This window comes from Penaeus monodon, chromosome 5 (assembly GCF_015228065.2).
Source record: "Penaeus monodon isolate SGIC_2016 chromosome 5, NSTDA_Pmon_1, whole genome shotgun sequence".
In the NCBI taxonomy this organism is placed as follows: domain Eukaryota; kingdom Metazoa; phylum Arthropoda; class Malacostraca; order Decapoda; family Penaeidae; genus Penaeus; species Penaeus monodon.
In genome coordinates this window covers 53,638,995-53,651,481 of record NC_051390.1, presented here as the reverse complement: position 1 = coordinate 53,651,481, position 12,487 = coordinate 53,638,995, and the positions used below count along the sequence as shown (strand labels likewise).

Here is a 12,487-nt window from a genome sequence, read left to right as displayed (position 1 = left end):
TTTCTTTTCTCTTTTTTTCCTTCTTATTATTTTCTACTCTCGTCTTTCTCCCCTACTTCTTCCTCTTCCCCTCCTCATCTTCCTCTTCTCCGTATTCCTTGCATATATTTCCTTCATTTTCCTCTTCATTTTCTCTCTCCTCTTTTCCAATTCGTCCTCACCTTCTTCTTATCTCTTTCGTGCATTTCCTTCGTTCGTCCCCACCCGAACAGTCAGACAAACAGACAAACTGACAAACAAACACAAAATAGAAGTTGAAAGAAGGCATCGCGGCTGAGGGGTTTAACTCGTCCAGAAAAGGCTTGTTTACTCGCGACTGTTACGCTATTTTGATCACATTGGGTGGGTTTGGCTTATGTAAGAGGAGAGGGAGAGGGAGAGGGAGAGGGAGAGGGAGAGGGAGAGGGAAAGCGGGGAGGAGGGGGGGAGGGGAGAGTGGGAGAGGGAGAGGAGAGGAGAGGGGAGGGGAGAGTGGGAGAAGGAGAGGAGAGGGGAGAATGGGAGAGGGAGAGGAGAGGGGAGAGAGGGAGAGGGGAGAAAGGCGAGGAGAGGGAGGGAGAAGGAGAGAGGAAAAGAGAGTGAAACAAAGAGAGACAGATAGGCGAATGAAGGCAGGAGAAGGAGAAGGTAGCGGAAGTGAGACTGTGTTGTTTCTCTTCTTTCATGCGCACACACACGCACACTCTCTATCTATCTATCTATCTATCTCTACTTCCCTCTCTCTCTATCTCTCTCTCTTTCATTCTCTCATACTTCTCTCTCTCTCTCTCTCTCTCTCTCTCTCTCTCTCTCTCTCCTCTCCCTTTCTCTCCTCTCTCTTTCTCTCCCCTCTCTTTCTCTCCTCACTCTCTCTCTCCACTCTCTCTCTCTCCTCTCTCCTCTCTCTGTCTCTCTCTCTCTCTCTCTCTCTCTCTCTCTCTCTCTCTCTCTCTCTCTCTCTCTCTCTCACTCTCTCCCCTCCCCTACTTCTTCCTCCTCCCCTGCTCATCTTCCTCTTCTCTGTATTCCTTTCACACATTTCCTTCATTTCCCTCTTCTTTCACGAACAGAAGAACAGTAAACAACAGAGAAATTCGTAATATCTCCACGCGAAGAATTTCCCCGCATGTTCTTCGTCTCCTTCTTTTAATTATTTTTAAACGATGGTCGAGACGAGACCCGTGAAAGAGGGATTGGGAGATAGTTATTTAATGTGGTGACTGACAGGTGTAGATGGCGGGAGGGGGGGGGGGAAGAAAGGGAGAGGGAGGAAGAAGGAGAGAGAGAAAGAGGAACAAAGACAGATAGATAAATGTAATACAAAGGAAATATTTCTTTAATGTGTTGACTGACAGGTGTAGATGGCCTAGGGGTCTCGTAAGCAGGGGGGGGGAAGGGAGGAATGGGGGGGGGAGGCGCTTGAGACGTAATCATCTTCGCTTTTAGCCCTAATGGAAATGGCAGATCGCCGCCGCCGCTGCTCTCTCGCGGGGAAGGCTTGGCGGCCGTCATATCGCGGGGAGGAGAGAGGGAGAGAGAGGAAGAGGAAGAGGGGAAGGGAGAGAGAGAGAGAGAGAGAGAGAGGAAGAGAAAGAGGGGAAGGGATAGAGAGGGAGAGGGAGGAATAGAGGGAGATGAGGAAGAGAGAGAGAGAGGGAGGATAGGGGGGTAGGGGAAGAGCCAGAGACGCAGCATCGAAATCCCGATATGGGTAATTGGTGTTGCTATTTCGATCTACTGGAGACGGATGAGGTTGCGAGCGAAAAGGGGGAGGGGGGAGGGATAAGAGGGGAGAGGGACAAAAGAGAGCGAGAAAGAGAAAGAAAAAGAGAGAGCGAGAGCGAGAGAGAGAGAGAGAGAGAGCGAGAGAGAGAGAGAGCGAGAGAGAGAGCGAGGGAGAGAGAGAGCGAGAGAGAGAGAGAGAGAGAGGAGAGAGAGAGAGAGAGAGAGAGAGAGAGAGAGAGAGAGAGAGAGAGAGCAAAAGAGCAGCGGGAGCAGAAGAGTCGATGGCTGAGCAGGAGATAGATCGAGAGGGGTGATTGAGGGCCAGAAGTGGAGAGGCAGAGGGGCGAAGGAGACGAAGAGAAAGGCAGAAGGCAGATGGAGGGGTAGGCGGAGGGGAAGGCAGAATGGGGGAACAAGGGTAAAAGAAGATAATGGAGGCTGGAGAGAAAACTTGGACAACGATCTGAATTAAGGTTAAGGACAGATGGCGTTTCGCGAGGACTATCTCCTCCTCTCTCTCTCTCTCTCTCTCTCTCTCCTCTCTCTCTCTCTCTCTCTCTCTCTCTCTCTCTCTCTCTCTCTCTCTCTCTCTCTCTCTCTCTCTCTCACTCTCTCTCTCTCTCTCTCTCTCTCTCTCTCTCTCTCTCTCTCTCTCTCTCTCTCTCTCTCTCTCTCTCTCTCTCTCTCTTTCGATCAAGAAATGAAAATGGAGAGAAAGTTGAGGGGGACACTAATCACTTGGAGAGACGCACGAGGGGAAAAGGGGATAGAGAAAGAGAGAGGGGAGAGAAGCCGAGACTGAAAAGTATTTCTGATTGTGCAGCAGAGGACGGCTGCCTTTGTCGCGAGGGGAGGGCAAGGAGGGACAGCGGAGAGGACGAGATTCTCCGAGACATGGCGAGAGAGAGAGAGAGAGAGAGAGAGAGAGAGAGAGAGAGAGAGAGAGAGAGAGAGAGAGAGAGAGAGAGAGAGAGGCTGTAGGGCAGGCGAGGAGGGCGGCCATCTTGGAGAGCCTGGTGACACGGCGGGAAAACATGGCCCAAACCCGACCTGTAACCTCCGTTTCCACCAGGGCACAGGCGGCGGGTCGGCCCACACGGTGCCCGGGGCATCTGGCCTCATTGAGGGGAAGGGCGAAAAGTACCAGGAAAGTGGGCGAGGGGAGGCAGCAGCCTGGGCCCTCCCCTCCTTCCCCCCTCCCCCGCCCTCCCCCAGCCTCCTACTCACGGTTGTCGGATGCCCTCGGACGGCGCAGGTGACCGAGGCGCAGACACGGGCTGCAGCGACAGGCCCTTTGGCGGAATGGGCGCTAAGGGGGGACAAAGGGCCGGCGGAATAGGTGACACTATAATAGAAGGGGAGAATGGGCGACGCGAGGCCCCTTGGGAGATAATCGGATGCCATTGTGAAGATGCAGTGATTGGGGGCGTGTGCCTGGCTGCTCCCCTCCCCGTGCGGCCCCCTCCCCGTGCGGCCCCTCCCCGGCCCGAGCTCCCTCCTCCCCGGGCAGCAGCGGGCACCAGTCAGTCCCGGGGTGACGCCTGCACCGCGCGCCGCCACAGCCACTCCTGCTTCACCCCGAGTGCCATCGCCACACAACGCATTATCCGCGCCGATCGCCGCTCTCCCCTACATAAACGTTCTCGGCGGATGCAAGAGGCGGGCGGAGGCAGGCCGAGCGCACGAGGAGGGCGGCTGGCGGGCCAGTATGCGTGAACACCTCCCTGGGGTTGGCCAGCCCCTGGGGACGCCTCCGCACCACCGCCGCGCCCAGGACCCTGCCGCAGGCGACATCGCCAGGAGCGACTCGTACTCCCTGGCGCGCGGCGGCAAGCTGGTGTCGTCGCGCCCCTGGGCCTCCTCCGGGGCGCAGATCCTGGTCAACATGCACGCCCTAGAGGCCGGCGCCAAGGACACGGGCGGCAAGGAGCCGAGACGGCCGCCGTCGTCAGGCACGTCCTCGAGCGACAGTGAGAGCGACTCCGACTCGAGCGACTCGGACGACACCTCGGAGGACGAGTACGAGGTGCGAGTGACGCGGCGGCCGCCCGACCTCAGCCGCCTCCCGCTGGCCGAGGAGGACGAGGAGCTCGAGCGCGAGCGCTGCGTGAACAACGGTGAGTGTAAGGTCGAGATGGCGAGTGCGAAGTGCAGTGAGCGGAGGCAGGGTGAGGGCGAGAAAAGACTTCCTGGCGACGGCCACTCGCGCCCACACCTCGCCCGGGACGCCAGGGAGGGCGCGGCCGACGGGGGCGGAAACGATGTTGATGCGAAGAACGACGAGGGTGACGAAGAGGAAGATGACGATGACGATGATGACGACGAAGACGATGAGAGTGAGAGTGACGAGACAGAGAGCACGGTGCGGGCGAGGTTGGGCGCGGGGGCGGAAAGCGGCGGAAATGAGCCGGGCGGAGGCGGCGGCGAAGGAGCGGCGCCGCCTCCGGAGGACGACCCCAACGACACCCTCAGCACCCTCAGCGGAGACCTCAGCTTCGACGACCGCGACGTCGTTTCGCCTCCGCGCGAGAATGGCGTCGCGGCCGCGCAGGACCTGGAGGCACTCCCTCAGGACGCCGCCGCCCCCGACCCCATCACGGACTCCCACACGGCCGCCGACGCGGAGGCTCCGCGGGCGTCGGAGGAGCGCGTCGCCAGTGAGAGCCGCGTCCCCCCCGAGGGCGAAAGGAGCACGCCGCAGCGCGAGAGCGTCCCCACCGGCGTCTTCTGCCTGAGTGGCTATCCCAAGCAGGCGTCCTCCGGCCCGGCGCAGGACCCGAACTCGTCACCATCCGGTCAAACCCGTCCTCAGCCCGAGCAGGAGTCTGGCAGCGCCGCGGACGCTCCTGGGGAAATGAATCAAGTCTGCAAGCGGGCGGCGGGCGGAGGCCAGCACTCCGGCGGGGCAGCCCGTGGCATGGGGGCTGTGCAGGGTCGTGCTGAGGATGCCAAGAGTCAGGAGCGTTCTCCGCGCTCCCTCCCGTTCCCTCCTAAGTATGTAAGTGGCCATTCCCGCGTGGCTCTGCTGCGAGGAACCTGGGACCCCTCCGCCTCCTCCTCCGCCTCCTCCTCCGCCTCCCCCCGCCACGAGGGCCACGGCGCTGACAGAGAGCCTCCCAAGCAGCAGCAGCAGCAGCAGCAGGCCCTCGGCGCCTCCGAGGATGTGCACCTCAACTCTCAGCACGGCCACCACGCCGCGCCCCAGCAGGCTGCGGCGAGGGCCGAACGCCAGGGCGCCGCCAAAAGCAAGAACAACAGCGCCCTTGGCGACGGGGGCCATGCCCAACACTCCCGCCAAAGTCTGCAACAAGCAAAGCTTCCGAAACAGAGTAATGCGCAGCACAGCGCACAGGTGTACCAGCTCCAGCAACGACAACAGCAAGTGCATCAACATCAGAAGCGTCGAGTGCAACAGCAACAGCAACAGCAGCAGCAAGAGAGCAGACGACATCACGGTGGCAAGAACGGCGCAGTCAACCCTGCCAACACCACCGCCGCCACCACTAACTCACGTAATGACCATATTTTGTTTGTTGATGTTATTTAGAATGTGTTAGCGTGCTGGGTGCGCCGCGTGTCTCACTCCCTCGATATCTGTTAAATTGTCGTGTAACTTCATGCCAGGGACCCTGTTTTTCAGGATTCCGCAGTGAGCCGCGTCCCCTTCTGTCACACCTTCTGCTGCGGGGCACTCTTAATTTAACTGGGAACTCAGTGCTCAGTGCTCGTTCTTTGACAGCAAACACGGAAATATGACAAACTCTTATCATGTCACAGTACAATTCGTGCGACTAACACTTGTACACACAAACATATACCACAAATAAATAAACACACACACATACATACATACACACACATACATACATACATACATACATACATACATACATACATACATACATACATACATACATACATAACACACACACACACACACACACACACACACACACACACACACACACACACACACACACACACACACACACACACACACACACACGAACACACACACACAATTTGATTTTGTCGTCCAGTGAACATTGTCCCCCTTCGGTGTTAGCTTCAAGTATGATTAGCAAAATTTCCCTCGCCCGTCTTTCCCATTACTTAAAAAAACGAGTGAGATTGAGTTAAAAAAACATATGCAAGCCCTTCCACAGATCCCCAATGACTGATACCAGATCCAATTACTTTTGCAACACAAACTCCCTAACGTAATATCTGTTGGCGTGCATTCCGGGTGTGATACCAATAAATCATTCCCCTCTACTCCCTCCTCACTCCTCCAACCATACTTTAAGGCCTCAGTTACCCCCCCCCCCCTATGTGCATGGACGTTATTTATTCTCTCGTTAATTTTGAAGTTTTTTTTTATGAACTAGAATCATGTGGAGAGACGCGTGGTAGCCATCCAGCATGTGTTTACGTTAGACAGCATAATCGTAGGTCTGTTTAGGAGTCGTAGCGACCTGACACCTGGGTTTGTGAAAGTCTAGGTTACACGATTGTTTTGTATGGGTTATGTTACCGCGTGTGGATTACATAATGGTGAAGTGGATAGGTGTCAGGACTGTATATGGTTGTATATTTGTTGCATATTTGCATGGAAATTACTTGTTAGATTTAAGGATTTCATGGAATTATTAAGTTTGTAGGTTAAAATTATAGATTGAGGGCTCTGTAGGTTTACTAGAGTTCGTATTAGTATATTGAGTTGTATATTATCGTATTGGACTCTCCGTATGGTATGTGCGATACAGGACTTGGTAACGGTTACAGGACTCGTTATAAGGATTATATTATACAGAGAACAAGTTACATCTGCGAACTACGGATCTCTAATTGTAAATTAGGAACTTGGTAAAAAAGAAAAAGAAAAGAAAAGGAAATAAAAATGAATAAAAAGAGAAAATAAGATTATAAAAGGAAAATAAGGTATAAAAAGGCCACAAGCGATCCTCACCGGAGCTGCATCACAGCGCCCAAAGGAACGGATCTGCAGAGAGAGAGCTCTACCTGGAGGCGAGGGGGGAGGGGGGAGGGGATGGAAGGGTGAAGGGAAGGGTGAGGGGAAGGTGAGGGGAGGGGAGAGCGTACTCGAGCGGCGCCTCTGTTCCCCTCAAGCACCTGAAAGTTGTTAAGTGTTATTAGGTTCATTAGGGCGTCGACAGCTGTGATTGTTTGTCTTCTTCGTGGTTTGCATAAAGGGGGGTGGGGGGGGGAGGTGTAACGGTTTTGTTTTATTGTTGTTATTGTTTAAATGATTGGTCGTGTGTGCACTTGCTTTTTTTACCGGCTCCTCTTCGATGGGGAGGTTCTTTGTTGTGCTTGTATGGTGGTTATAAAAACGTTAAGTGGTTATTTGTTATTTAGGGCGAGGGTTACCCATTATAATGCGATATATATATATATATATATATATATATATATATATATATATATATATATGTGTGTGTGTGTGTGTGTGTGTGTGTGTGTGTGTGTGTGTGTGTGTGTGTGTGTGTGTGTGATGTATGTATGTACACACACACACACACACACACACACACACACACACACACACACACACACACACACACACACACACACACACACACATAGATATACATGTATATGTTTGTATGTATGCATATGTATATGTATATATTCTTTTTCTCTCTCCTTCCCTTACTCCCTCCCTCCCTCTATCTCCCCCTCTCCCCGTGCGACGATCTTTGGTGATGAGTAACCCCCCCCCTTCTCTCTCTCTCTCTCTCTCTCTCTCTCTCTCTCTCTCTCTCTCTCTCTCTCTCTCTCTCTCTCTCTCTCTCTCTCTCTCTCTCTCTCTCTCGTGTGACAATTTGATGATCCAGTGTTTATTTTGCGATCGAATTTTGATTCGAGCGGAGCCGCCGGTGCGACTGGGGATGCGGTTGCGAATTGTTTGTGCGTTTCTGTTTTCTGCTTTTGTTTTTGTTTTATTTTATTTTATTTTTATTTTTTTTTTTTTATTATTTATTTTTTTTTCATTATTATTATTTTTTTTTTCTTTTTTTTTTTTTTTTTTTTTTTTTTTTTTTTTTTTGAGGGGGAGATTGCTATCTATTACTATCCTTTTTTTTAGGGGGTGAGGGGAGGTTTTATGTATTTTTGAGGGGGAGGGGGAGGGGGAAAGGGGTGGGGGATTCAGGATAGAGAGGACATAAGGACCGTTCGTTGTGGCTTTTTTTTTGTGGAATTAATAACTTTGATGTTGTATTGATCGGTGTGTCATTGGAATCAGCAGTGGGGGGGGGGTGAGGAATGGGTTTTGAGGGGGGAGGGTAGGATAGGGGATAGGATGCCGTTGGTGGGGTGGGGGGGGGGGGGAAGGTGGCACAGACGCATGGTCGGGGTGGGGGGGGGGGGAGGACAAAATGCACAGGTGGTGGGAGTGGCACTGGAATAGATTACCCCCCGTCAGGTGGCTCTCAGTGCCAGAGTAGAGGAGTGGTTATGTTCCGGATTTTCCGACGGAGGTTTAAGATCGAAGCCTTTGTTGTATGTAGAGTGATTTGAGTGGCACTCCTACAGCTGTGCGTTAATGCTCTTCCGTTACAGTGTCGTTATTCTTAAGACGGTTGCTCTGTGTTGCCGCCGTCCCTTTAAACTGAGCGAATTTCTCGTCACTTCGAATTAAAAAAAAAACACACATCCGACGCCGCCGTACTTAAGCCCCGGAGAATATTTACGTTTTGTTGACACTTAATCCCGAGCGACGTTCCTCGACGTTCCCCGGCCGCGTGCAGGGAGATTGGAATGCAAGGGTTACGCTCGCCAGTCAGGGTCACAGATGTCAGGGCTGGGAGCTCGTTCGTCATCGTTGCCAGGCGGGGTCGGGGCCCTGGAGGAGGCGAGGATCGGCCGGGGGGTGGGCGGAGGGGCGTGGGCGAGGGCGGCGTTCGGGGAGCCAGGCGCGCGTGCTGGGTCGCCGGCCGCTCGTAAAGTGGAGGCAGTAACCTGTGGATCGGCGCCGATTCCCTTCGCTCTTTGGTTTGATGGGATGCTGGGGTCTGGCGTGCTGGGGCTCCGGGGACGGGCAGGGGTCCGTCGGAGGGAGGGCGTGAATGGGCTGGCGTAGCGGGCGGCTTTTTTCAGCTCCCCACTTTGTGGCGTGGCGGGGAGCGAGCGTGGCGCCCGCGGGTATTTCCACTGCCGCTGCGACGCGAGGTGTGACCCGCGTCCCCGTGATGGCTAGTTACGGTAAGTCGGCGTGATCCCCGGCTGAGCCCCGCGTGCCTGGGACCCTCGCCCGCGCCCAGCGCCCGTCGCCGCCGCTGCCCTGCCGCACCCGCAGCCCGCACGAGCCCACGCCGCGGAAAATAGAGTGCAGCAGCCCGTCGCGGCACTTGACAATCGCCGCGACCGCAGACGGCATTGCGATTGCTGTCGTTTTTGTATTTCTCTTCGCTGTCGTTCTCCGTGTCGCCCCGCTTTTCGGAGTGCCGCCACGACCGCAGCTCCTGTGGCACCGCAGCCCTACCGCTTATCGGATTCCGCATCTCGCTGTCTCGATTTTCCGTCTGAGCAAAACCCACTTCGAAGCTGCCAGCGGCCCGTTAAGCACCATACGCGCGTGCGTTCTGATCAGTGGCCCAATTAAGAGTTATCACGAGGCGTACGATCTCACGTGCATACCTGGGGCGGCGGGGAGCGTGCGGGTCGGGTGCGCGAGTGCAGTAATGACACGGCGGTCGGAGCTGCTGCTGCTGGAGGTGTCGGTGCCAGTGCCAGATCAGTGCCGGGGTGGGTCGCGCTGGCCCGGGACGCTCCTCGCCCGCACCGCCGCCTCGCTGTCAGCCGCCCCTTCGCTCCTGCGGGTGCCGCTCGTGCAGGCCCCGGCGCCTCCATCCCTGGTCGCAGGCGGCGCAGCGTGCGGGACCGGGCTCGAGTTCGCCCTTCGTGCAGGTGTCTGTGCTGTGTTCTGTAGGGCAGTGTGCGCGGCCAGGTCAGGTGTGTGTGTGTGCTGCGGCTCGAGGCTGTACCCGACCTCGCAAGGGCGCTGCCCGCCGCTCGTGGCTCTGCTAGACCTCTGCTCGCCTCGCTCGTGGAAGCGCTTGCTGTGTAGACATCGTGTGAGAAAGAGAGAGAGAGAGAGAGAGAGAGGAGAGAGAGAGAGAGAGAGAGAGAGAGAGAGAGAGAGAAAGAGAGAGAGAGAGAGAAATGAAAATGAATTGCATGTACACAAATTCGTGTTTGCTTCTGCCTATGTCGTAGGCCTACATGTGCTTCATTTCCCTAAAGTAATAGCATCCTCCTTTTTGATTTGTGATTTGAATATCTCATCACACGCGCTTCCGTGCCCAAAAGTAATAGTATCTTTTGATGTATTAGATTTTTTTTTTGTACCCCAAGCGTATCTGTGTAATGTTGAACGTAAATATTCAGTCGTGGATGTGTTTTTGCGCATGAATGATGCAGTGTATGTATGTGGCCGTTTGGGGGGTGGGGGTTGCTACGTAAATGGCGTGAGAGGTTGCAGGCTGGGAGTCACGTCGTGGAGGGCATGCTGGTTCTGGGAGGGAGGGAGGGAGGGAGGGAGAGAATGAAGGAGGGAGGGAGGGAGGGAGAGAATGAAGGAGGGAGGGAGGGAGAGAGAGAATGAAGGAGGGAGGGAGGGAGGGAGAGAATGAAGGAGGGATAGAGGGAGAGAGAGAATGAAGGAGAGATAGAGGGAGAGAAGGAGAGATAGAGTGGGAAAGAGAGAGAAAGAGAAAGAAAGACAGAGAAGAGGAGAGAGAAAGAGAGAGAAGGAGAGAGTGAGAGAAAGAGAAAGAGAGAGGAGGAGAGAGAGAGAGTAAGAAAAAGAGAGAGAGAGAGAGAGAGAGAGAGAGAGAGAAGGGAGGGAGAAAAAAAGGTGGCGGACCCGGACGCTGTCAGGAGAGGCTGGTAGGTGGAACTTAGCACCGAACCCGCGGCCCGGCTGGCTCGGTGACGGGAATGGTCGTGGTGCCGTCGGGGGGGAGGGGGTGGGGGGGGAGTGGGCGTCTGCTGCTGTCGGATGAGAGGAGAGTGAGAGGGGGTTGGGGTGGGGGGGGATAGTTTCCAAGGGTTGCAGTGGATCCTGAAGTGTATAGACCATTGGAACCCAAAAGCCCCTCTCTCTCTCTCTCTCTCTCTCTCTCCGTTTCTCTTCTGTCTCTCTCTTCTTCTTCTTCTTCTTCTTCTTCTTCTTCTTCTACCTCTGCATCTCCATCTTCCCCTCTCCCTATCTTCACTCCTCCTCCTCCTCCCCCTACCCCTCTATCCCTCTTTCCCTCTGCCTCCCCCTCCCCCTCCCCCGGGAACCGCAGATCTAAGGCGCAGGAGAGGGTCACAGGAGAGCGGCCTTGATTGCCCTGTGGTGGCGGTTTCGAGGGATTCACGGGCCTGATCACTGCCACTTGCGCTTGGCCATCGCTTGCTCGTGGAAGGCCGGGCGATCGGGAAGAAGAAACAGAGAAGAAAAAAGAGAGACAGGGAAAAGAGGGGAGGGGAGAAAGTTGGTGTAAAAGATGGGGTTTGTTCTGTAGGTTTGGGTTTTGTGTGTGTGTGTATGTGTGTGTGTGTGTGTGTGTGGGGTGTGTTGTGTGGTGTGATTCGTGGTTTGTTATGATGAAGAAGGATGAGCATTTGTGATGTTTGGTTTGATTCTCTCTCTCTCCCCTCTCTCTCTCTCTCTCTCCCTCTCTCTCTCTCTCTCCTCTTTTCCTCTATCCTCTCTCTCTTCTTTTCTCTCACCCCCCAAGCTATTGATAGTTTATGTTCGCGTCGTGTTTAATGAAGGGGACTCGTAGAAAAATACCTCATCGGAGTAAAGGAAATCGTCAGCATTCCTTCAGTAATTCAGGCATTAGTGTTGGGACCGCGGCGGAATGCAAGGCGAATGGCGGATGTGTCGTAAATATTTTCAGAAATTTAAAGTTTGGCCATTTAGAAAACGTCGTTCTCGAGGGAGTGATTGGTAAATATTGGCCATTTGAAGAAGAAAAAAAAGGTATTTCTGGAGTGAATGGTTGGTAAAGATTGGTGATTTGAAAAAAGAAAAAAAGGTAGTGGTGAGAGGTATGGTTGGTAAAGATTGGCCATTTGGGGGGGGGGATGTAAGTTCTGTAGTGAATGATTGTTTAAAGTTTGGCCCTTAAAGTAGGTTGTTCTCATATGAATCATTGTTTGAAGTTCGGCCATGTTGGAAAGGTGGCACTCGGATGAATGATTGCGGGTACACTGTGCCAGTCTCTGTTGTTACAGGGCCGGAGGGATTAAGTCTGGAATTAGGGAAAGAGAGGACGTGGAATAGAGAGAGATGAGGAAAAGGAGAACGAAGGGAAATTAAGAGAGAGAAGGGGGGAGGAGAACAGGAAAGAGAGAATTAGAAAGAATGAGAGAGAGAGAGGGAGAGAGCGAGGCGAGCGGCGCGCGGTCCCGGCGGAGCGAGTGAGGCGACGATCGCGGCGGACGTCGCTGTCTCGAGCCGCCGTCCTGAGCTTGTCTCCGGGGAAGTTGCCGCGGGAAGAATGAGACTCGGAATTTTCTTGGCGTTTTTTTATGATTATTTTGTGTTCCCTTCTGCGTAATGGTGTTTTTGAAGGCGGCCTCCTCTCAGCTGCCTTTACTGATGCTTGGTGTTTACATGCAGGCGAGGGAAGGCATCTGAGGGACGCGCGATTTTGTTCGTATAAGAGCGCGAGGAGTGTGCTTGCGTCCGGGCCATGGAACCCCTGCCCCTGGAGCCCCCGCCCGCTCCCGCCCCCGCCGCCCTATCGACCGTGAGAAGGCC

General features: G+C 54.2%; 1 protein-coding gene across 14 annotated transcripts in view; it reads left to right on the top strand.

The window, feature by feature from the left end:
• The first annotated feature begins 3,212 nt into the window (after positions 1–3,212).
• The window catches only part of LOC119573344, a 94,117-nt gene continuing 84,842 nt past the window's right edge, over positions 3,213–12,487 (top strand). For 12 of the 14 annotated variants that reach the window (XM_037920559.1, XM_037920557.1, XM_037920558.1 and 9 more), the window contains exon 1: positions 3,214–5,216. In XM_037920559.1, coding sequence (XP_037776487.1) covers positions 3,413–5,216 — 1,804 coding nt within the window. In that variant the 5' untranslated portion in view covers positions 3,214–3,412. Of the gene's footprint in view, positions 5,217–12,487 lie in introns of all 14 variants that reach the window. The other 2 variants (XM_037920554.1, XM_037920547.1) reach the window with 1 other exon arrangement.